This window comes from Cydia strobilella, chromosome 3, assembly GCF_947568885.1.
Source record: "Cydia strobilella chromosome 3, ilCydStro3.1, whole genome shotgun sequence".
NCBI classification, from domain to species: Eukaryota; Metazoa; Arthropoda; class Insecta; order Lepidoptera; family Tortricidae; genus Cydia; species Cydia strobilella.
The window spans coordinates 10,504,695-10,532,009 of NC_086043.1; the positions used below are offsets into that span (position 1 = coordinate 10,504,695).

The following is a 27,315-nucleotide window of genomic DNA, read 5'->3' on the forward strand; positions in this document are numbered from 1 at the left end:
CGCATGGCTTGGTTGGTGTCAACACTGCTAACCAGCTAACCTCCAGTTCAACTAAAACTCCTGCTTTTTAAATTAACAACATGGGTAAAATAAGAAAACCCAAGCGTACGAAGGTCAGGCAAAATGTAGTTGCTCAGAATTCCGATGAAGAAGAAGAAGTGATGGTGAATTCGAAAGAAAACGTAGTTCAAACTATCCTCGATCAGTTACAGGTAAGAATCCAAATTATTTTACCTTCTCTTATCTCCAACATTAATTCATATGCCCATTCAATAGTTATTCTTATAATTTGGAGACATAGCGCCGCCTTTTTTAATACTCAAAAGTATTTGTGATATTTTACTAGATTTTTTGCTGTTCCATTGATCCTAGGGTTATCTAGGTTAGAATACTGTACAATAAAATTAAATAATAGTAGCTGTTAAATTACTTGATAAATATTAATATTGATATACGTGAGTACATTGATACGGTAGTGACGACCGGTCTGGCCTAGTGGGTAGTGACCCTGCCTGTGAAGCCGATGGTCCTGGGTTCGAATCCCGGTAAGGGCATTTATTTGTGTGATGAGCACAGATATTTGTTCCTGAGTCATGGGTGTTTTCTATGTATTTAAGTATTTATATATTATATATATCGTTGTCTGAGTACCCATAACACAAGCCTCCTTGGGCTTAACCGTGGGACAGTCAATCTGTGTTAGAATGTCCTATAATATTTATTTATTATATAGCTATAACTAAATAACATACTTAATTAGAATTTTTGTAGCAAAATCTATATACCTATATAAATCTATATAAATTTAGCTATAATTTGAATTAAAAAAAATCCAATACTCCCGTGGGTTCAATATTACTATCAGCTATTACACCCTGTATGCGTGTATGGAATAACAAGTGTGATTAACCTTTCGAGACCCATATTCTAGTAAATATGGCTAGCCCAGGGAGCCGACAGGTCTCGAAAGGTTAACCTGTAAGATGTAACTGGAAGAGGCAGAGCAAGGAGAACTCGAATACAATTTGCATTTTAACTCAAAATATCATAGCAGTATTCAATGAGAAAGTGGGCTATTTGTAAACATAATTTTCACTGATTTTATATTAACTTCTAACTAAACAATAATTTTCATTATGGCAACCCATCATTAACCAACATATTGCTCTGTTTGTATTTTTTTATTATAAGTTTACTATACTTTTCTATTAAAATAAGCCATGACAATCTTTCTATTTAAAAAATTTATATCGTTTTATATTAATGAATAAATTACATTATTGCTCAGCAAATATTTTATTTATCTTAGGCCTTTTCAGCATTTCCAGCTGACAAACCAAAACATTTAACAATAATTTAATTTTTTCCAATGTTTTTTAATTGGATTGTTATTAAATTACAGGCTGCCAATGTGGAGGAGAAATATTGCGGTCTCCAAACTTTTGCCATGTTAATAGAAACTCCGGAAAATATTGAACTTGTTCTAAACAAAGGTCTAATCAAAGTGGTAGCTCCACTGTTGCTAGATCAGGCCAGTTCTGTCAGGAATGCCGCTGCTGGAGCGCTGCGGAACTTCTCTGCTGCGGGATATGAGGCCTGTGAGGGACTGCTTGAGCAAGATGCCATGACCACACTAATATGTTACTTTCATGAGGTACACAATTTTGAGATTTAGTGTCTTTGATTCAACAGTGATTACACTAAATGCCTTAAGAAAACATTTGGACAGTGTGTTTGGTAAAACATACTTTTATGCAAATCACACAAATAGAAACCAGTTCTAAATCTGGTTATATTCAGAATAATCACTTTGAGAACCCTATTTGTTACAGCTTACAATTCATTACACATACCCGATTTATTTTTCAGCATACAGAATCCTTTACACCAGAGTCCAGTTCTGCATCTAAAGACGAGGATATGGATACAATTATTCAGTGTATTAACCTGCTTTGGAACTTGTGTGAAAGCTCAGGTACCTATTAATCCTATTATAGAATATTTACAATTTCTTTGAATGGGTATGTGGGGCATTCCATGAGCCAGGGCTCGGAACCGGTATTTTTTAAAAACCCCAAAATAGCCGAATATTTTGAATTTTTTTATGCTCATTACGTAGGACTGACTCATGTATTTAGGGAACAATTTTGCATTATTAAAACGTCCCATTAAAAATGAAATTATAAACAAAAGAACGAAAAAGAACGTAATAATATCGGTATTTTTGTATGGAGCAAATACCGGTTTCCGACCCCTGCATGAGCTGTTCTATACAAAAGCATTTTATTTCGTATATTACCTACATTTTATCAATGTTTCATGTTGATGATTATTATACTGAGCATTTTTAACATCCATTGTAACAGAAAAAGAACTATACCTGCATTGCTGCTGTCTTGAAAATGCACATTTGTACAGGACAAAGGTAGACAAATTCGTGGAATGCTCCAATATGATTGTATCTTGATGACAAACAATCATTTATATTTATATAACAAACAATAATTGGCCTTTCTTGCAGATCTAGCTATCAAGTACCTCGGACAGTCAAGAATATTAGACATATTACCCAGATACCTGGATTTGACAACTTTTGGTAATGACATTGTAACTGCAGTGTTACAATGTCTTATAGTGGTTGTAGAAGATAATCCCCAAGCTATGGAGAAAATAAAGTCGAACTCGGAAAAGCAGTTACAGGAGTTACTATCATTAGAGAGCAATGAGCCTGCAATGCTTTTAGTGAAGACTGTTGCTGCCGGAGTGACCATTAACACATGTGGTGGAAATATAACCAGTCTGCCTGGCAATGTTATTCACCAGATTATGGCGATTCTGGCCAATACTCTCTCTGTAGATCATAGAACAGCATGTAATCAGCTTTCCAGTATTGTGCCATTGCCTGATGGAGCTGGTAAGATTACAGCGCCAAAAGGAAAAGTGGCTCAAGCATTGGAAAATCACATAAAATCTGTCACACAAATGTTGGATGCACAGCAGAGTGCTGTGGAGATTGTAGCCAATATTTGTTCTAGTGAAGGTAAGCTTGCTGTAGTTACAGTTTATTTTAGCATAATAATTTATCATAAAAACGTTGCTAGGTTTACAATCTAGCAAGATGTTTAGTTTTAAATGTGTTATTTGTAGGCTCTTAGGCTTAGACAATAGTACTACTTACTACTCCTCTGGCGCAGCGACCCAAAGTGTGTCTTGGCCTCCGACACGACAGTTCGCCACTGATCCCGGTCCTGTGTAGTTTCTCGCCAGTCTTGGACCTGGAGCTCGCGCAGATCAGCGTCCACCACATCCGCCCATCGGTACCTAGGTCGCCCGACCGGGCGGCGTGCTGTCAGTTGCTTAGACAATAGTAGAAGTATTTAATTTAATTCATAGTATTGTCACACTACTCACACTAATCTTTAAGATCATAGAGATTTCTCATTTGTTTTTAGGGTTCCGTACCCAAAGGGTAAAAACGGGACCCTATTACTAAGACTCCGCTGTCCATCTGTCTGTCTGTCACCAGGCTGTATCTCATGAACCGTGATAGCTAGACAGCTAAAATTTTCACAGATGATGTATTTCTGTTGCCGCTATAACAACAAATACTAAAAAAGAATAATATTTATATTTAAATGGGGCGCCCATACAACAGACGTGATTTTTTTGCTGTTTTTTTCCGTAATGGTACGGAACCCTTCGTGCGCGAGTCCGACTCGCACTTGGCCGGTTTTTCTTATTTCAGACGCAGAAGACTCTGTGGATGGTGGGGAGTCATCAGACAGTGAAGACCTGCCTGATGATGACCTGAATTGTAATGGTGATGAAACTATGTTGCCTGAAGATAAATTACCGACTGAAATTTTGGAGGCCCTGGTGTCACTGGAAATATTTGACAAGGTGTGGGCGAAAACGCAGTTACCTGCGGAAAATGTGTTGATGATATTAAAAGAATATGAGGGCTCAGCATTGCTCTGTAAAAAGTAAGTACCTTAGGACTTTAATTTCTTCTTCCATCTTCTTGGAAATTTTCTAAAAGTGGTCCACTAAAGAGATACAATTATTGTTAGTGATAAAAGTGATCTCACTGCTGCTGTTGACTTTTTACAGCTCATGCGAAAGTACTAGAGTTAGACTAAGATAACTCTTCAACGATTTTGACACCACAGGCAAGTGTTATTTATACGTCATAATTTCGTCGTCATAATTGACGTTTACAATAACCTTGCACAGTCTGGGCTATCAAAATCGCTGTAAACTTGTCTTGGCTCAACTCTATCAAAATAAAATCGGTGGTTTTGTTTTCCAGACTTCAAAATCTACAAACACGATCTCTGCTATGCATGAACAACATGTTATCAAGTTTACCCATAGAGAACCTTGGAGGGGTAAACGGCGTATACAAGCTTTGGGTGGAGGCGGGCAAGATGGTTTTTAAACAGAACTCCGACGCTGTCCTTTTGGAGTCAGCCACTGCTGTTATGAGAGCGTCGTTAGATAAAATAAAGCTGAGGGAGAATGGAAACACTGATAATGTTCTATTCAGTGACTTGGCTGTCTCTGATTTGGAGGTATATTACTTATTTAAATTTTCCTAGAAACGTATAAAAACTGACCTCTATATTACTCATTCTCCCTCAAGGTCGGTTAAAAATGTAGTCTATGTTTCCATGTCATAAAAACGAATCGACTCATTAGTTTTGACGCTATAGTCGGAGAAACGCAAGAAGCAAATTTTGACAGTTATGAATTGACCCTCAGTTTCATATACATGAGGGTAAATTCATAATTTCAATTTCAATTTATTTATATAAAAGACAACAATGGCTCATAATGGTTAGTAACAATTAAGATTAAAAACTAAGTGTTAGTGGAATAAAAACAGAAAGAGACAAACAAAAACAGACAGCACTAAATAACATTAAATAACAATAAGAATAATAATTGCCAAAATTTACTTCTTACCTTATTCCGACTATACTATACGGTACACACGACAGACTTTATATTGACTGCTTTTTTAAATCTATCTCTCCCCGTCACAAGTTCAAGCTTTATCACAAGGTGCATTAAAGTCGTTTGCGATAAATATATATAAAAAAATGTGTAGCAAGTAACATTAATTCACACATAGCGATTTTTTGAGAGGACATTTAATTCATCTAACCAATATCCTTTAATTTCAGATGATGTTAACAGGCATCCGCGAATGTACTGCCCCCGAAATACGATCCAATCTGATCCGTATGATCGGCCTGCTGGCTCTCCTACTGGTGAACACCTTGAACGACGCTTCGGTAAACGTAATATGCACCATCACAGACTTCATATTAGACCAAGCACATAAAGAGAACGAAGTCTGGGTGCTAGCGGAGGCAGTGGACACTATCATTGATTTATTTTCAGAAGATGAAACAGATGCGCTGGCTGCTAAACTGAATCTTGTAGAAAAATTGAATGCGTTATCACCAGTACTCAAGAATAAGGTATGATATTATATTATGAATTAAAATCATTATTACAATTAGAATAAAAGAATAACCTCTGGCTATCTATATAGGTACCACAGTCTAATCTGTTTAATCAGTTTTTTGTATGTTTGAGGAACAAACATTCAAACATCAATATAACCAAACATGCTATCGTTTATTAGTGTATTGATCGTTTAAGGTGCATATCAAATATAGACGCTCTCATACTAAATTAGTATGGGAGCGTGTTTGCTTATTTTAGTTGCGTTTACATTGTTGGTAAACATGGGCTGTTGTGGAATAAAATGGCGTAGGAGTCAACTCAGTAGGTAGTGCTGCTAGCGGCAAAGTATTTTGTAATAGAAACTACACCTTTTTGTGGGGACCTCGCGCCCTGGTTAAAATTACTATGAACACTATTACTATTATATAAGGTCCCTGTTGGGCTGGCTATGCTATGTTTTAATAATTATGAAAGTAATCATAAAAATATTTATTGCACTCCTTGTTAGTGATGTTATATATTTGGCAAGGGATCCAAACTGAATACTTCAGACTAAATTAATTTAGAGTATAAATAAAAAATGCAATATAATCATAAGGAAAAATATAGAATATCGTGTGATTTCAGGCAAGGCAGCAAAAGAAGCTACCAAAGGAATATAAAGTTCTCGTCAGCACTGTCACTTCAAATTTACCAAGATTTATTAAGTATAAGAAAGGAAGAATAAGTAAGTTATGAAATGTTTATATACAATGAAGAATATGTGTACACATAGTCCAATATATTTTACAAAAATTACTACTTGTAGTATAATTTTATTAAAGTTATCTAAGTAAATCTTATTTGTTGGTTTCAATAAAAATAATTATATCACCACTATTAAAATAATAATTTATTAAACAACGAGCAACATTAGAAACAGTTTGCTTTTGATATATGTAGGTATTACGTTCTAGAATAAGTGTTTCTACTAGCCTACCATTATTAATAAATCAACATAAATAAAATTATGGAAAGGAAATGAAATTATCACATTGAAAAACTTACACTACACTGATATATTACTATAATTATTTATGGCAAAACTTCTACCATCAGCCCGAGTTCTCACTATTTATGATATAGTTCACACCTTTCTAATAAATATGTACAAACTACTGCATTCTGAATGTTGATTTGTGAGATCCAAAATTAATCATTTAAAAAATTGATGGAACATATATGACAATTCATAATCGCAAGTCTATAAAGTACATAGTAACTACTTTCCCCAATGTAGTTAGTTGTATAAATAAAATAAACGCATGTACCTAATATCTAATTAACGCAACAGTGTCTTTTCAACTTCTTTGCGTAGAAAGAGACCCTCTCATGTATTATGTAGGCACGTTGCAAGAATTTTTAAAACGGCCTCTCGTGTTGTTTAATTTTCAATATCATTCTCGGATTATATTGGTCAATTACTACTGGGAATAAAAATACCACTAGCATTGTTGCCACAGGTAACTCCTGCGTTTTACATTGTTAAAACGTCCTCTTAACCTTAGATGACGTGGTCAGGTGAGTTACCCCCATAATGACTTCTTCTAGGCTTTGGTATAGGATTAGGGGGCGAGGAATTATTGTTGTCAAATCTGCGCTTTATATCAGTGACAGACAGCCGAGGCGCACCCAGTATGTCTTCATCGTCTATTAAAGCCGAGTTCAACTTACTGATTTCCCTTTCAAGCTCCCTTGTAGCTCTATCGATTTCGATAAATTCTTTTTCAGTACTGGAAATAGAATTATCGACACTTTGTTTTCTCACCGCTTCGTTATAGAGCTTACAAATTACTTTTTGGGGCTCGTCGTTGCCATTTAGATCTCTGTCAGATCTGCTTTCATTAAGATTGACGTCATATGCCACGTAAACTGGATCCGAGGTATTAGTGAGACTCTTGCTTCTCTTATTTGCAAGAGTGTGGTAATCTTCTAAGTTACCTCTTCTGAGTCGAATTTCGTCTTCGTTGACGCTGGAATTTCTTCTATATTTGGTAATGTCAACTTTGGGGAACGATACCTTATCAAGAATGTCGCCTTCCGAATCCGCGTTGCTCAATTTAGTCTCGTGTAGTCCGTTTTCTGCGCTCCTAACCACGACATCGTCAGAATCCTGATGAGTCAAAACGGGTGCCGTGACCGAGATATTATTTGAAACTTGTGTTGTTTCTGTAGTTTCTTTTGAAATGTCTATCGTTGTATCTTTAAGGACAGCTTCGGTTGTGGAATACTTTACAGCTTCTACAATTGTATCTTGAACGACATCTGGAGGTTTCTCTGTTTCCTTATCTTTGGTTTTCATCTCCTCGTCCTCAACTATTTTAAGTTCTACGTTTAAGTTTACATCTTCGGCTTCCAAATCCGGATCTTTCTTGGGAGCTTTTTCTTCAACTTCGCTGATGTTCAATGTGGTGTTTATGCTGCTTGCCTGCAATTTGAAATTACATGGTTAATCGTGGTTAATATTTATCTTCCGATTCCATTGTACATATTTAAGTAACAGACTAAAAGTGTTAACATTTTTCACGATTAAGATTTTTTTCTGTTTCAAGAACATTCTCTATTTTGGAAGTCTGTTTAAAAATGTAACCTACTCACAAAAGTACGAGTAATAATAAAGTACTTAGTTCTGATGCTACGATGGATAACCCCACAAACACCCACATATGTACATACAAGATTGCTAAAATAGGGAATATTACGCGAAACTCTGCGCAGGGGGGCGCCACTACAAACAAGAAAATCGAAATTTCGTTATCTAACATCTCTGTCTCTCTCTTGCTGTCTTGCTATTCGAGGGATAAAGAGGCAGATAGCGAAATTTCGGATTTGCGTTTCCCGGTAGGTCCTCTGTGAACAAACCGCCTTGATGCATCAATGTTAAATGTACAGTATGTATAAGTTACTCTATGGTTTACTAAAAAGGCTAGTGCTGCACTCTGGTGGCAGAACATTGCAGTAATATCTCCTATTCTAAGGATTTTCGGGCGCTAGGATTTAGAAAATCGTCTAAAAGGATTATGACTATATAGGACTTGGAGATAGCGTGGGTTGTTAACTTACGGAGGTATCGGCCGTGCCTTGTGGCGGCATCGGTGCGCGTTTCTTCTTGCGTCGGGAGGCGCGCACGGGCGGTATCGGGGCATCGTCGAATGGGTTCGTGCTCTCCACGCTTAGCCGGGAGCCCGACACCTCGCTGCGGGCCATGCGGGGTGTCGTGCTGGAAAATATAGCGGTGACGGTTAGGTTTTTACAAGTTTGACCTACAACGGGACCAGCATAATAATCCCAAAGCCTTCAATTAGGTACGTATGTCGTGAATCTTACCTATATAAAGTAATTCACAGTTAGGTAAGACAAACTCACCGGAACAATCGTTCACTGTAGTCACTGTTATAATATCACACTGGGTACGACAGTAGGTACAGTGAGTGCGCGGGACCATTTGCCGCGACGCACACTTGACAAAGATATAGAGCCGAAAGGCACCAGATTATACACACAGTGAAACTTCTGTTTACTGTAAACTAGCAATTAGCAAATACATTTGAGATAACTTTTACATCTGGTTCTACTATGTGTAGTGTACAAGGAAGGTGCCCGCATTCAATAAAATTTAGTGGACATTACACTAAACATTACGCTAAATTCGGTAGCGTTGGTTGATTTCAGATGAAAACTCCTTCGCGTCTGTCCGTCTGTATATATAGTACAATCTTATACCTAAATACAGATGTGCTAGTCGCGGAAACTTTCCCGAAAAAAATTCGGGAAATTTTTACAAGAAATAAAGTATCCATTCTGGAAATGGAAAATTTCGTTCCCCTTAGAAAAGTATGAGAAGTTTTTGAATTTATTCTAGGTATGTGGAAATTCCACAATTTTGAAAAATAAAAGTAAGTATAAGAATATATAAAGAAAGATGCGATTACCTGAGTGAGTTGGCCTCATAGTTGCTAGGGCTGCGCAGGCGCTCCTGAAACCGCGAGCGCGGCAGCGGCGTGATGGAGCCCCCGTAGATGTAGCGGTCCGCGTGCTCCGGGGACCCGACGGTGCTGCGCGCCCCTGACGACGTCGATGTGTCTGCAGAACGTAACTAATTACTAATACATACGTCGTGTTACGTGAAAGGAGTAACGACCCCGCCTCCTGTTCTGAAGATGGGTTATCAAACTTTTTGTACCCCCGTGTGTTTTGCAGAGATTCTTGCGCCCCCTAGTGGTAAAGAAGGCTGTATACTAACTTAAAGCGTTGAAAACATTTTCTATAGAAGTTACGACTACTGGCTCTGTTTGGCATCTGCTGTTGCACGCCTCAACAGGTATTTAAATATTTACGTAAACTTGTATTAAATTATTCTTTGCGCTACACCCGCGATGCATAGGTAGGTACGTAAGTTTCCCTTTCTTACTTAAGGACAACAATACTGTCTAATCTAAGTTTTGCAGTAGTTAAGTCTTTGATTCAGCTATTAGTTTATTTTCCTGTGGACCTCGTTGTGACAGCACATTATTTTTTGTCTTCGAGGTGAGAGGTCGACACCAGCACCGTCACCGTACCTATCTGAGCAGCCGGGAATCGCCATCTTAACGTTATTTAGCAATTTCTTGTTTAGTTTAGTAGCCGGTAAAGAATCAGATGTATGTACTTAAATAATCGAGGACACGGTTCTCTCACCTACATTGCACAAGTACACGCTATGTATGCTCAGAATGACGCCACTTTATTAGATAAGGGTAATACTAGTAGGTATAGAAGCATGAGCTTAACTTAGCTACATAACTGGAAATGAATGGTATTGTGTAGGTAATAATATTTTCTCTATTATTTAATTCTTCACTGTAGTCACAGGTAGGTATTTACTATCATTTGCAAGTGCAGCTCATGACTCTCATGAGGAGCGATATTTACTACTTATTTAGTATCAACGTTTAGTGTAAGGTTCAATGCAACATTAAAAGTTTAGGAACTGCATAGCTACCGCGAACACCGAGTTCGCAAATTTCAGGCATCTTTCTCTTTTACTCTAATTAAGGCGTAATCAGAGTGACAGAGAGAGCGTTGCTCGAAATTTACGAACTTTGATTTTCGCGGTTATAGGTACCTCTTGCTTCAGTGTGTTTGTTCGACTTCTCCTTTCTGACATTGGGAATTTACTTACTTCAGCAAAGCAATTATACGGTAAATTAGAAATGAAAATGATCGTAAAGTTTCTAAACTTGCATCTTCCATTTTAACGAGCGACTGTTGTAGTCGTTCACTTAAGCGTATTGTCTTACGAGTGCTTTAACTTGTCCTTTCTAACGGTAGGGATTTATTTACGTCCCTTAAACATGTTTAATACTAAGCTCATCTATTAATGGGGTAAATTAGTAATGAAAATGATCAAGCGGTATTAGTGCAAGTTTTATTGTCAGTTCATAGTTTCCGAACGTGCATCTTACATTGCAGCGCGCGGCGGTAGACCACGGGGCTGCTGTCGCCGTTCACCTGCTGGTTGAGCTTGCTGTCTGGCGACTGCTTCTTCTTGTCCTTTCTCATAAACGAGCGGAGTGACCTGGAAAGAAGATAAGTTTGTCTTGAATATTAATTCAATTTTTTCACCGTCAACCTGTAGGTGTAGGTACCTACGTCCTACAGTTAGGAACAAGGCTAGGTATATAATATATGATATAGGTATTATGCTACCTACTATATGTATAATTATCTTTAGTTTTTTTAACAAAACGGAGGTGTAATTAATGATTTAGTGTGACTTAGGTATAAGTAATCATTTTTAAAACAAAGTGTGTAACGGCTTATAATATTACCCGCAAAACAATTAGTCTACTCAGTAGACTACTGTATCGCCGAATCCAATCATAATGCAGAAATTGTTTGTGCATACGAGTATTGCGGGAAATATGAGTAGGGACCTATTTGTTCTCTTGGGGCCATATTCTGATCCTGAGTCACACACACTTTAAATAAGTACCTATTGGGTACATTATTTTGTTATATATTACTTAACTCTAATACATAAATCGTCTAATAATGGCACCCATTATTGATTTAATGCCGGCTGTACACACTCGTCGAGACACCCCGAGACAGTCCGAGAACGAGTAATAATGAATAGTCTAATAACGGCGGCCATTATTAGAAAGTAATATATAACAAAAAGCACCTATAGACTACCTAGCTACCTATTTAAAGTATGTGTGACTCAGGCTTAGAATAATTTTCGCAGTGCCACGCGTCATCTTGAGTTAGCAAGATGAGGTAAATATTTAATTACTTGTTGTAACAAAGGCATTATTAAAGCTGTCATATCTATATAAGTCTTCGTAAACACTACTATGACTCACTAATTACCAACTTTCACAGAGATATTGTGACGTCTCGAATTAATCTGCTACCTATTAAGAAATTGTCTTTGCACAATGTTAAGTTACGGATGTCTATTATATTGACTATTTAGTATCAGGCCTTTGCTATTCTACGTACCCCATTGGACAATTTTTTTTTTTACTTTTTTTGCTGTGCTTTGCTTTTGTGTAAAAGGATAAATCAACACAAACTTTATTACCAATGCAAAATAATAAAATGTCCCGTTTTCAGGCAATTTTTGCCGTATGACGTTGTCGACTGTTAACAAGGCTCTACTACTGGCACAATAGTGCAATTGACGCTATGTCGTTAATTAAAACCGACTTTTCTATTTTTTTAAACCGAAAATAAACAGTAATCCTCCTCCTGGTTGGACTGACGGGGGAGCTCAGGGTTGTAAAAATTTTAAAATTCAAAAGCTTTTATTTCGGACATGATATCCATATTACAACATAAACAAATCACACTGTTTTTATTCGTCTAGATTCTTCTTCATCATAACCCTCGGTCTCGATTGTAGAACAATCATGAAACTAATACTAGGAATACAAATTTCAATAAGTATAAACCTACCAAACGCCAAGTGAGGATCTCAAAGCGATTTCATTGGTATTATTTATGTACAGTCAGCTGCAGAGAGAGGTGACCCCCCCTGTATAGAAATTTGTTTGCAGGGGGGGGGGGGTCACCTCTCTCTGCAGCTGACTGTACATGCGAAGGACCCAATGACATTGAATGACACAGTTAGACAGTTACCCGCGTGGCGGATGTCTGCAGGCACAACAGGCACAACAGCAGAGTTTAGTGCACTTGATTCCACTTGAGCGGTCGCAATTGTGCCGTGACGGATGCCTACCTCAGTGGGCATTGCCCTAGCTGTATCGGTACGGTATATTGGTATGATTTATGTGCCGACGAAAAGTTTTCAAAATTGCGAGACTTCTCAAATTCTCACATTGAAATGTGTTGGCGGTTACCGAAAAGGATTTTTTGTAATTCCTGTAAAGTTTTCCTTAAGGTTCAGTAAATTTTTCCCAATTAATTTGACTTTAATATAAAAATTTGCGCATTTTAAATACGAGTTTAGGATATGTCCACACCATTCCCTATTAATTTCTAGTGCGATGATTTTTAGGACATACCTACACTATTGAAGTTACTCATGATACTCATGATTTTATTTATTTATTAAACTTTACACATAGGTTAACAGTATTACACCAAGGCACTTATGTGGTATCCATATTACAATATAATAAATAGTAATTACATAAATCAATAAAAAGACAAACTACAAAATTTATAACAATGAGATAAATCATTTAGTTTTTTACTGTCATGAAATAAGTAATTGACAACAAATATTACACAAATAATTACAATATGAGATAAGAGATATCATGTCACATCTATGCACTTTAAGAGTTTCCTGTAAAATAAGCCAGCAAATGTCATACCAAGTGTGACAATACGTATTAACGACCTATCTTTTTCCTATGAAAAAGTTCGACATGTAATTAATGGACGACCCCTTGCCGTTCGAATGAAGTGAAGAGAGTTTGCATGTTTGTTATGACCGTGACCGTACCGTACTAAGCGATAAAATAATAAAGTTGGTTAATATGACGTGTTCTTAAAATAACTTGATAGTCATATAACTCATATCAGAAAATAAATCCCGTAACCTTCGGATCCATGTAAGAATTCTGCAAATACTTACATATGAAAGGCGGGTTATGCAGGGAGAATCATGTTTATTATCGCCTGTACCACCTGTACCGTGACCAACTATGCCCATAGTTAAGTTTATTTGCCTAAACATTGGTGCCTAGTTAACTAGGTATAACTACCTACTTTATGTTACAAAAGCTGGCGCCTCTTGCCTGTTGTGCCTAGAAAAATATCGTAGACGGATTAGTCCATATCTCACGCCATCTCTTGAATTGATCTGCAACCACATAACATGTCCATTATGCCCCATTTTACATTTATGTTATCATAATCAGTCATCATCGCCGGCAATAAAACCTTGATAGCATAAACGTCTGAGACATAATCACGTCCGTGCAGTTTCTGTAAACAAACTGTTAATTCACATACCAATTTAACTATTGTGAGCCAAGTCTCGTATAACTTGACTTCGAGATCAGTATCTACCGTGTTTTATCGCAGACCAAACTTATATTGGTTGGCTGTTTAGTGTGATTTGTGAATAAGATTCGTTGCAACTGCATGACATTAATAAATCCGCTAGGTCGTGCAGATAGCCAGATTGACCCGGTCTTGAACTATAACTATTCCACTTGTTGATGAGCTAATTAATGTGTATGAGAATTTTGTCATCATCAGTTCAAATTGATTGTTTGTAAAGGAAATAAACAGCTTTTGGCAATGTAATAAAACTAATTAAATAAAACATGTATTGTGAATATAAATTATCTACATTTATTTACGTTTGATATCCTAGAAAATACTGTAGGTAGGTACAATTACCATCAAATACAAAGGAGCGCAAAACAAATTTTATAAAAATTGTTAAATGCATGTAACTCTTATTGTAATACTTATAAATTCGATAAACAAAAACGAAGGGAAGGGGCATCGCTGTGGTTGATATACATTAAATTGTGTTAGGACTACGTTTGTATGGAAAAACTATATATTTGAAAAACGTTCGTGTTAAACGCGAACTGTAAAGATATACGTATAACTCTATTCGGAAAAGTCTTAGGATGGCAGATAATTTTGGCGCGTTGTTTTATTCGCTACTATTGATGCTGAATGTACCTAATTAAAAATAAGATAAGCCGGAAGGTACCAGTACGTCTAATTAAGTAATTTAAAAAAAGAAAAAGTAAAAAAAAACTTTGTCTCTCATTAATGCAGTACTTCGGTTTTTTTCGATGTATTTCGCAACTTAATTGTGTGCAGCACGCGACCTCTGTGTTGGTAATGAAGCAGCTACGGTTTGAACTAGAGGTGTTTATAAAATTACTTATGGCTCGTAAAAAAGTCATGCAATCTCGTCGTGAGTTTTATACTCCTACAATTTAAAAATCCAGTCAATTACCACAAATAATAATATTAGTTATCTACTACTATAAATATTTAATATTAGTTACGCTATATCGTAAAGTTTTCATATGAGAGCCGATTGTGTTTTATCAGAATTCTACTAAACAAATGGCGCGTATCATTATCGTGTGAGCTATCAAGTAATTCCTAACAGAACAAAATTAAACATTGTATGCAGGTTAAGAGTTACGTGTTAGTTGTTCAATAGGTACTTGAATGTTATCGAAGTCGAGCTGTTGGCAGGCTGAATAGACGGCATTTTTTAGGGTTCCGTACCTTAAAAGGAAAAAACGGAACCCTTATAGGATCACTCGTGCGTCTGCCTGTCTGTCTGTCTGTCACAGCCTATTTTCTCCGAAACTACTGGACCAATTAGGTTGAAATTGGGTATACATATGTAAATTTGTGACCCAAAGACGGACATGTAACGCAAACAAATGAATTTTTAACATGGGGTCACTTTTGGGGGGTAAATGAGAAAATTAAAAAATATAGATTTTCAAACTATATCGTGTTACATATCAAATTAAAGAGCTCATTGTGAGAATCTCAAATATATTTTTTTTATAATTTTAGGATAAACAATTTAGAAGTTATTCAAGAAAATAGGCAAAAAATGACAATTCCCCCCTTTATCTCCGAAACTACTGGGTCTAAAATTTTGAAAAAATAAGCATAATAGACCTTTACCTATATATTACAGGAAAACCTATTAGAAATTGCAGTCAAGCGTGAGTCGGACTTAATTACTTAGTTTTTGATCCGACCCCTACGGGTTGTGTAAAGACATTTCACTCACGTTTCACACAAAAAATACATTGTTTAAATTGTGTAATATACGGAACCCTTGGAACGCGAGTCCGACTCGCACTTGGCCGGTTTTTTAATACCACGTCGGTGGCAAATAAGCATACGGCCATCCTTATGGAAAGCGGTCACCGCCTATAGATGCCTGCAACTCCATGGGTGATACATGCGCGTTACCTGTACAAACCTGTACACTCCTTTATTGATTTTATTCTTCAAGTCCTTTTGGATTATCCGAAACGATGTCTCTTGGAGCTAGCACCTGATACCTTAGGTAGGTACATCCTACTTGTAACATTTTATACGGGTAAGAACTTCCAACAATATTGCATGATCATAAGTATACCTATATATAATAAATATTAAGATAATCGTTTTTGACAATACCTTGCATCCTCAGAATGTGTTGTCCTAGGAAAACAATTTACTTACCACCTAAGTAGCGTGCTCAGTTTGTGACCTACGATGTCAGGATTGTCACATCATAATTAGATCATTACCTAATAGTTATCAATGTTATCACGCGAGTACCTAATAAAATCGTGACAAAGTGTGCGAACGAATAAATGGAACATGATTGAAACTGTATGATCCGGTCAGATGACCACTTGAGTGACTTAAGACTCACGCGGTTTGCATTGCATCCCGTTGCATAACAAATATTATCTATCCACTTACTGAAGATTTCGAGTCGTTCAACAAAGAAAAACAGAAGAAGTACAAGTGCCTGATAGCGCATTATGGTTGGCATGGTGGATGGAGGACGGGGTAGTGGACATCCACCAACCCGCTGGGTACCCACTGTCAAGAAGGCCTGCCAGGGATCTACACAGACGCCTATTATCAGGAAGGTGGGAAATCGTGCAGAATGGAGAGCCTTGGTGCACAAAATAACGACCTCATGTGGTCGCGACCCTCAGCCATGAGGAACCGAGGAAGAAGAAGACAAAGTGTCTTAAGACGAAAGTGGAGGATCGGCGCGAAATCACCTTTTCTTTTCATACAAACGTAGTCCTATATTATTGTAAATATTTTGACACAATTTGTTCGATTTTTTTCGAATTTTTAATTATTACAAGAGTTAGGAGCTTAGGAGCATTTTAAAATTTGTATGAAATCTGTTTTTTGCTTCTAATTTCTACAATAATCAAAAAAATCAATCGTAGCGGCATAGCTATGGTTAATACACATCAAGTTATAAAAAAAAATTCCATAATGTCAATATCCAGAGAGGAAAATGAGGACTACGTTTGTATGGAGAAACGGCCGTCCCCTTTCCTCTTAATGCAATGGGACTAGACTTTACACAAATGTCTCCCCGCTCCCCGCACTTTAAATCGGGGTAGGCCTACCATACAACCACAACACAATATATTCCAGCATCCAGTCAAAAGAGGTATTTCGGCACGATCACCCTCTTATCTCGAGACCATTCATGCGTCCCCCTTTTTTCTGGGTTGTTTGGATCAGGCTGGTATTTGTAATTCGTTGTCATACCCACACTTGACGTTATCTTATTAGAATAGTTTTAATTTAGTTGGCCCTGTTTCACAATTTACCTATGGGCGTTAGACATTCAAACAACCGAACAGATACGTATCCAAAACAGGTCTATGTAAACTATGTATGAAGGCTATATATGTAAGTGTAGTAATTGCTTGTATAATAGTTGTATTGAAGGATCATCAGTCTCCCCATTGTTTGGCAACACTATAACGCAAGAATATAAGTTTGTTAATTTATGCAAATGCATAAAACATGCCTGTAGATACCTACGTAGGTATAGGTGCGGAATGATGCATGCTTATTATTGTTTCCAAATGGGTATGGCGTGGTCAGGACGCTTCTGTGACTTCTGGACATGTTATCCCAGTTCTCCCTCAACCTGCTTTATAGAATTAAGTAGTAACTAATTTTTAGGCGCATGGCGTCGTAATTATGTCATTTTTAAATAACTATCAAATAAACGATTGGAAACAGAACAGAATGCAAAGTTAATGCAAAGAAATCGCAAGCGATTGTCATTGGTGGTCCTTACTTTGTGTCCAAATTGTCGGAGATGGTGGTACCCAAAATACTTTTTGATGGAACAATTATCCCTTTTTCTTCTACAGTTAAGAATTTGGGTATCATCATTGATCGAACCTTGTCCTGGTCAGCTCATATTTCAGGCATTAGCAATAAACTTTTTGCGTCTCTCCACTCACTGAAGCGTCTTTAAAATTTTCTTCCTCTTCAAACGAAAATAACTCTTGCTTGTTCACTTTTACTTCCTTTGTTAGACTACGCTGATACTGCTTTTTTGGACCTTAATGAGGAGCTACTGGACAAACGGTCTGCGTAAGTTTGATCATGTATCCCAGTTCCGATCTCAGCTTGGCTGGCTTCCGATTCGTCGTCGACGAGATGTGCATGTCCTGTCATTGCTTTTCAATGTTCTATTCAATCCTGCTTCGCCACTTTACCTTTCCGAAAGATTTAGTTTCTTAGCTTCTGGTAGTGGTCACCGTCTTCGATCAAGCGCCAATCTTTCACTCGCAATCCCATCCAATATGACGCGCACATACAAAAAACTTTTACTGTCCTCGCCGTTAAGCTATGGAACGAGATACCGATGTCCGTGAGGCAATCCCAATCTGTAGCATCACTCAAGGAGCGGCTTAAAAAACTGTGGCTTTCCGATAGATAGGTAATTTTGTTTTTCTTCGATTAGTACTTTTTTTATCTTTACTTTTTTAGTTCGAATTCATATCTATTTATTTATATTATATATTGAGTATTTATTTATTTTTATTTAGGGTATATATTTATTTATGTATATATGCATTTTTTTTAAAATACTATTATTATTATATTTCTATTTATGTTTATTTGTAGCAATGTGTATTCAAAACTTGATTGTACACTGTTGTTTTTGTTTGTTATTCGTCGTTACTTTTGGTTAAACTCATTTCCTCAAAGGTTAACTGGAAGAGATCCCATACAGGGATAAGTTCGCCTTGTTGTGTTTCATTTTTTCTGTGACTGTGTTTTTCGTTTTGTTATTTTTTATGTACAATAAAGTATATACATACATACATACATAATATTATTTAGGATTTATTAAAACACAGTTCACAATGTAGTAAATACCTAAGTATGTCATACGCTCTTGGTCGGTTTATGTTATTAACGCATTAAATAATTTTTAAGAAAAAAACCGACTTCAATAGGGGATGCCGTTGAAAGGTTACTTATTGTTGATGGTGCACTCCAGACAATGAAATGAAAAAGACAGCATCTTTTGCCTAACTAAAAGGAGGCAAAACCACCCACTTTTCTAGTAGCATTTCGTTTCTGTAAGGGTCACAGTTCTAACCTAACCTAACCCAATGTTCTGATAGCATTTCGTTTCTGTAAGGGTCACAGTTTTAACCTAATCTAACCCACTTTTCTGATAGCAGTTCGGTTCTGTGAGGATCGCAGTTCAAAAAAAGTCCAGGTCCAAGTTTGGGTCTGGGTCCATAACGAAGAGAATAAATCACCAAATGTGAACTATGTGTCCTTGAAGAGTTCCATTCTGATCATCATCAGCAGTTCCACTTCATCAAATGTCACTTTTTTATGTTAATGCTGGATTTGTTGATGAAAATACAAAAAATCACTATATGTATGCCTTTCACATTTGAGGAGTTCCCTCGGTTCCTTATGGATCCCATCATCAGAACTCGAGCTTGACAAAAATGTGTCTTGAAAACTTAACTTGCTTAACAAACAACGAAGAGGACAAATCGCCAAACGTGAACTATGCGTCATTGAAGAGTTCCGTTCTGATCATCATCAGCAGTACCACTTCATCAAATGTCACTTTTTAAATGTAAATGCTTGATTTGTTGATGAAAATACTAAAATCACTATATGTATGCCTTTAACGTTTGAGGAGTTCTCTCGATTCCTCATGGATCTCATCATCAGAACTGCATTTTGACAAAAACGGGACCAATCTGTATGTATAGTTTGTCAAAGGACTGTCTTATTTCAAACATAGACAGAGAGAATCATATTATCTTTATCTTAACTAGTACTAGCACCCGAAAGAAAAGGATGAGCATAGTTTTATTTGCTCTTATTTACTGCCAATTTGGTTTGACCAACTATATATACTTACAATAAAAAAAAAGAGTTATGGAGTAACAAACATAAAAAAAACATTCAACCGAATTGAGAACCTCCTCCTTTTGAAATCTTGAAGTCGGTTAAAAATTTTACAGATTTCGCACTACTCGCAACTATCGGATGACATTGAAAATGAATATCAAAAATAAACAAAAAACCGGCCAAGTGCAAGTCGGACTCGCGCACCTAGGGTTCCGTACTTTTTAGTATTTGAAGGGTTCACGGAAAGAACATGTCTAGTCACTTTAGTAACATTTTGAGTAATCGCAGTTTTAAAATTTGGAACAATGTCAAAATGTATGGTAATTCCGTGACCAGGTCTTTTTTAACTAAAAGAGCTATTTATGCAACAAGTGCGGAAATCATCTTTACGCACGTGTATCATACAATGTTTTACTATGCATTGTGCGAGTAAATGGAAAAGTGCTCTTTTCCGCACTAGTGCGGAAAAGTAGTACTTTCCGCTTGATATGGCTCCGTAGGAAACGCACTTTTCGAGCACATGGATTGTAAACAAAGTTGTGTTACATATATTATTCAGTGGTAGCAAAAGATATAACTAATAGTTCATTAAGAGCTCTACATTTTGAGATGAAAATCTCAGTTTCCGTAAAAAGTGACTTTCTTGTCTTTGTTCTTTCCGTGTACCCTTCATTTGGTGTTATAGGAGCAACAGAAATACATCATCTGTGAAAATTTCAACTGTTTAGCTATCACGGTTCATGAGATACAGCCTGGTGACAGACAGACGAACAGACGGACAGGCGGACAGCGGAGTCTTAGTAATAGGGTCCCGTTTTTAGCCTTTGGGTACGGAACCCTAAAAAGTACCTACTTGTTAGTACCTACTTATATCTAGTTCAGCCATCTGCTCGTCCATTTAAATAGGAGTTCCAGCCCTAGACCCGAGATCCTAAACACTAGACCCTGGACTCTAGACCCCGGCCCCTGGACCCTAGACCCGTGACCCTAGACCATGGACGGAAATTCGGAAAATTTAGTCGTTTTTCCCCACCATTTCGATATTCTATTAAATATTTTATATCGATTTTCAAAAATTTGGTAAGATACGATACCCTGGAACTCCTGCATCTTTTGACATCAATGCCTTTCGTCTATCTTTATAACTTTCGGAAATATAGCCGAAGCCGAATCTCACTCTTCGGGGTAACTAATCTGATAATCATTCAATGATAAGGGCACCTGCCCAGCCCACGGTTTTCAACTGATTCCAACATTTCTTTTTCCAAACGATATATATCTATCTGCCTTGGAAGCTTTTATTTCCACAATACGCGTGAGCCCGTGAGGGACAGAACGAGCAATGCGACAATATGATTGGTCGAGTAGACTTCAATATATTTTTTATCGATTGGTTAGGCACGCTAATGGTTTAAGTACTTGAGGTATCTATATCCTGAAAAACAGTGCGCTTGGATAGATGGCCCTCTGGATGGATCTTAGAATCTTTGGCCCGGGCCATATTGTTCTGCCAACTAAGTGCATTTGCAGCAATATTCTTTTATAATATTCCCCATTCGCATTTGTTTCTACTTCATTCGGCGCGGTCATGGCGCGGTGGTCTTTTTACGTTTTTCCTATTTCAATACATACATAGTATTACATCGCGGCACAGGGTGTAACAAAAATAGTGGGGATCCGTTTAAGCGCATATTCGGTATCGTGTCCTGATTAGGAAAAAATAGAAGAAAATTATTTTTGACGCTAATTTTTTTTTTCTATGGGTCAGGACTCAGGACTTCAAAGTCAGCCAACCCTCTATACAAAGGTCATAAATTTTTCGCGTCAAAAATTTTTTTCTTCTACTTTTTTCTAATAAATACGATACCAAATATCTGTGCCCCGTAATTAAACGGATCCCCACTATTTTTGACACATTCTGTATAATATCGATAGAGCGGCTCTATGAGTACAAAAATATTATATAAATAAAATTGTTTAAGACACTCGTAATTGATATCCATAAAATGGGTCAACTGTTCATGAATGAGGTAGACACAACCATCTGAAAGTATTTGTTTCAATACTCGTAGGTAAACTCTGGTTATAATTAATGTTATGCGCTTGGCCCAGAGCCAGCGTGCGTCTGGTGTACTAAAAACATTATATTACTTTGTTTGATGTTTCGTACTTACTAAGTAAATTGTTTAATCATTGGATTACTGTAATTGTTTAAACGCGTCATAGATAATTTCTTATGTATTATTAGATTAGAGAAATTAAGTAATTAGGACACAAATCATAATGATTATAGAGGTACTGATTTTCTATACCTTAACCGGAAAACAAATTAAACAATAAAAATAATAACCTACCTAAGTGTTTTCATTACCGGCGGGGAAAATAGTAATTGTAAAATATCAAACAAAATCAAACCAAATCAATTCAAAATAAATGTGATTAAATATTTATCATTTAACAGTCAATTCTACCAGCCAACATAAGGAAACAACTCAAAATTTGCATTTGATTACTTGGCCACACGTGTGGATAAAATGCAACTTTCTCATCAGTTTTTGAACAATCAAGATGGCCTTTACCAGCAGGTGTGGTGAAAATAATTTTATCATTAAATTAATTTACGTTACAGATTTCAATAAGGAAGAGCTGAAAATTTATACTTGACATTATTTTTAGTAATGTGTGTATTCATCCTTATTGAAACTGGACCATCAATTGCAATTAATAATAATAAAACCAATCACGTTAGACTTGTGTCGTGATTCAAATTTGATAAAATAAGATGTGGCCCTATATATTCATGCGGACGGGATCACCAAAAAGTGCGGATGCTCGTAATTTTAACACGATCTAATTTTAATTTTAAGAATATTGTCGTTCGTCGGTCTCTTTCCCAAAATCCGAAGCACAAGGTATTTTTAATAAACGCCACAGACACCGTTACTACTACTACACTACTACTATACTATACTACACTATACTACTACACTACTACTACACTATACTACACTGTACTACTACACTACTACTATACTATACTACTACACTGTAATAGCGACCCGCCCCGGCTTCGCACGGGTGCAATGCTGTATTATACTTTATACATATAAACCTTCCACTCTATCTATTAAAAAAAAACCGCATCAAAATCCGTTGCGTAGTTTTAATATCTAAGCATACATAGGGACAGACAGACAGCTTTTATACTATGTAGTGATGGACATATGACACAACACAATAGATAGTCAATACGATTATGCAGTTGAATCCTAATTATCGGATATATATATCGGAGCGGCCGAGGTGCTCAAATAGTTATTTACGATACAAGTGCGAAAAAGAGGAAATTCGAAACGACTGGCGATAAATTAAAACACGACCGCAGCAGGGAGTGTTTTAAATCGACACGAGTTGCGAATTACTTATTCGCACGAATCGCACGTGTATCGTACAACGTTTTACAGTACATATGGCCCTTTAAATTAAACTTTCGACATATGCACGAAAAGTGCTCTTTTACGCACTAGTGCGAGAAAGTAGCACCGTATGTACTGTAATAGTACATTTCGATGCTAGTGCGGAAAGTATGTCATTACAGAATGACATATCCGCACGTGTATCGAACGACGTTTTTTAATACAGTTGCGAAAAAATAAGAAAAGCAACAAGTAAGGAATGGAATTAGAAAATTTTATATTATTAATTTTGTGACACTGACATCATTGACATTGACATTATGAAGAGGTGTTTTTCTAGCTTTTATTCGACTAGAATAGATTTAGTTATTATTATTAAACCCACTTCAATGAAAGTTTTTTTTTCAAATGCATCTTCTATAAGACAGAAACAATTGTAAATATTAAAACATTGTACTATTATTACCTAAATATCGTTATTTACGGTTATTTGTGTATCGTATATTTATAAAAACAATATCGAATGTTGCCTTTGGAAACTTAAAACATTCTTGCAGTAAGAAAATACGCCTCTTCTTTGACAGGCGTTCCGTTCCATTCAGACAACTTATTAACAACGGTTTTTCAACATTAAAAAATTAACGTGTTATAATACTTATAATGATGAAGAGGTACGTAATAAAATATGAAATATGCATATTTTTCGTATTCTTACATTAACAGTAGGTTTTTATGTTGACTACGACGTTTAAAGGAAACTATAATATTAACACTCATCAATAAGTAGTCATGAATTGGAACAAGTTAAAATTTAAAAAAATTGGAAAATTAAAAAGCACTAGTTCGCGAAAACCAACTTTCCGCACGCTAAACAGCCACGAAAAGTAGCACTTTTTGAGCAACTGTATTAAAAAATATTTGAACACACACTCTATTGCGCCTTGACGATAGAGGCGGGTTCCGAATTCCGATATTTGTGAGCACCTTGGCCGCTCCGATATATCTGATGGCAACTGTACGATGGAGAAGAAAACCCTGAATACTTTAGTAGTTAGTACTATGTCGCTCTAATGCCTCAGATAATGAATTTGAAACTGAGCAGGTTGTTGTGGTGGCAGGTGTCAATTAGATAAATCAACAGTGCTAAAGTGTCCAGCGACGGCAGCGACTTAAGGCCGTTCCATCGGTTTGCCGCTGTCTTTGTCACATTTCGCAAGAAAGAACGGGAAAGAACATACGCGCCAAGTGTCAATTTTGATCGAATTTTGTCGGTTTTTATTTATTTTAAAAACGTTGCCTTACAATATCGAAATTCTAAAGCTATGAAATTACTATTTATGTTGATTGTTTTTTGTTTTTTTTTTTGTTTATAGTATCACATAATAAATAACCGAGTAAAGTAGGATTAAAAGTCCTAATTAGAGTTTACTTTGGGAATTAATTGTATCGAGCGAAGTGTCATAATTCGCGTATCGGAAGCTATGTTGTTAAAGATAATATAGTCAAGAACTACATATATTTTTTCCACGTCTACAAATATCAACGCCTCTTAGAAAAACATGATCATATAAGGAGATTTTTCGCCTTCTGGCTCAGGGAACCGCCTTAATTGTCAGGCCGATTGTATAATACCTAATAATGCCTATGAAAAATAATAATAATAAATCTTATTATTATTATGAAAGACATAAAGAATATCTTATAAAATACGTCTTTTAAAGACTTCTACCTGAACTAGAAAAATCCTGTATCTTAGATTGAAAAAATAAATATCAACTCAGAAAGGCATTAAGTATTGTTCAAGTTTCCGAACATTATATCAATGAACGTAACAATAAATATTAATAATTAAGTCGGCAATTAACATGTTTGAGTAACTCCTTTGTTTGTATCATAAAACAAAAGTAAAGTATTGTAAGTAGGTACATAAGTACTTATATAAGACATCACAATTGCCGAGAATGACTTCAGTTCTATAAATATCGGCGATCACACTTGCATTATTCAGACCCTAGTGTTTGTTGATAATACTAATAGGTAGGTATATAATTACGAGTCAGTAAATATATATATCGACCGAATTTTATGAATGCGTAACACTCTTCAGTGTACCTAGGTACTTACTAAATACTGCTTCTACTTAAATGTTTATTTTACTCGAATTTTATTATTACTACACAGTAAATATTTTATTTGACTATTTAGGTATGGTGCAAAATGCAAAGGATGCTGCAGATGAAGAGAATATACAGGAAGTTTTTTTAGTCACCTGCAATACTTTACGATGTAAACTGTGAATATTATGTTATAGGTCATACTGAACTACTTTTACTATGGGATCAACCCCGAAATCGCGAAAAAAATGGGCTGTTTTATGATTTTGTATTTTGGCTGGTCTGATGTTGATATTTTGTATGGGAGTCAATTTTTTTTGGCGATTTCGGGGTTGGTCCTATAGGTACCTTAACCTTTCTCTTGAATCACTCTATTTATTAAAAAAAACCGCATCAAGATCCGTTGCGTAGTTTTAAAGATTTAATCATACATAGGGACAGACGGACGGACAGACAGCGGAAAAATCACGTTTGTTGTATGGGAGCCCCACTTAAATATTTATTTTATTCTGTTTTTAGTATTTGTTGTTATAGCGGCTACAGAAATACGTCATTTAAATGTCACCCAATAAAAAAATATAAACCAGGAAAGTTTAATCAAGGCTGTATTACAGTCTTGAGCAATTTTAATTTTAAACAATTATACCTAGAACGTATCAATAATATACGATTGATATTAAAACCGCAGTGCGTGCACACATCGGTTCAAGCAAGTTTCTCCTTGGAACGAGGAAAAGTCGTGTTCCTAACACACCTGAAGTTAGAAATCAGATATCAATACTTCATTTCAATATTACTTTGGAGTCATTAGATAAGATTTGTTGTAGGTAAGTCTTGTAATATTACATAGCCGAGGCGTTTCCCTGTAGGTGCTAAATAGCTAACTTTGACCATCACAGGGATTTTCGTGAATCGATTCGTCATAGCCAAGCTAGTTTGGAGTAAAGTCGAGGGGACAAGGACGTGAATTATAAATTTCTAATTTCAATAGCAAGTTATTTATCGTAACTAGCAAACAATGAGGGTCAAAGACTACGTCCGGATAGCCGGCTTGCAAACATTAAATTTAATAGGTGTAAGGTACCTATAGCTGTTTGCTATTTTAGGTACTTATAATGGTAGCTATCTAAGTTAGTAACATAGAGCGTCACCTCTACATGACCGTAACACAGGTGTTTATGTATTCCTTATTGACACAGAATAAATAATAGTACTACCGTACAGAAAGGAAACTTCCTACAAAACCGAAGTTTGACAGCGGTTCAGGGTCGAATCATGCTATCACTTTCTAATATATGGCACTATCCCTTTCGGCTATTTAGGGTTGTCAAAATTCAAGTCATTATCTTATCTGTGTTCGTGCACGCAAAGGGATGTCAAGTTGTGCCAACCCTAATTATTGCTCGGAGCAATGCTGAGCTGAACGGAGCCGAGTTTGCTCGAAGAGAGGAGTTTCGCACCCCTGTTATTGATAACATACTAAAAACTTACTTACCATGAATTTTTCAGGTCCTTAATCCCAGAAAAACTGATGCTATTCGTTCTGCTGAGCTTTCGGCCGATAGTCCAGAATCGGACCTTGTTATGGTTGTCTTCCTCATAAAAGGGATTCAGGTGTTCTGGGTAGTCGTGAATGGAGTAGCTCTTGCGGCCCGTCGTCGCTGCCATGGTTCACAAAATCCTTGTTTTACATAATACACAAAAGTGAAGGTAGAGCACTCGGGGTCCTTATCTGTTATCACACTGAGTTATCACGGTCTGATAGTGGTATCGTTTAATCGCGGCGAGATAAGTGATTGTTTAAGGTTTGTTTACGCCGTGAGAGCGCGGGCGTCGCGGCGCTCTGCGTCGCGGACGGAGGCACACTACCACGCCGCGCCAGC

General features: G+C 36.6%; 2 protein-coding genes across 2 annotated transcripts; one reads left to right on the forward strand and one right to left on the reverse strand.

Moving 5' to 3' along the window:
* Positions 1–6,317, forward strand: LOC134755818 (HEAT repeat-containing protein 3). The gene is made up of 8 exons (XM_063692424.1): positions 1–212; positions 1,403–1,654; positions 1,870–1,975; positions 2,522–3,040; positions 3,746–3,983; positions 4,310–4,571; positions 5,187–5,486; positions 6,103–6,317. Exons 1-8 carry the CDS (start codon positions 81–83, stop codon positions 6,211–6,213), a joined length of 1,920 nt encoding a protein of 639 aa, XP_063548494.1. The 5' UTR covers positions 1–80; the 3' UTR covers positions 6,214–6,317.
* Positions 6,242–27,315, reverse strand: LOC134755819 (uncharacterized). Its single transcript, XM_063692425.1, has 5 exons — positions 26,928–27,315; positions 10,959–11,071; positions 9,447–9,597; positions 8,578–8,734; positions 6,242–7,942 (listed from the first exon to the last, which is right to left on the reverse strand). The coding sequence occupies exons 1-5, from the start codon at positions 27,098–27,100 to the stop codon at positions 7,019–7,021; spliced, it is 1,518 nt and encodes a 505-aa protein (XP_063548495.1). The 5' UTR covers positions 27,101–27,315; the 3' UTR covers positions 6,242–7,018.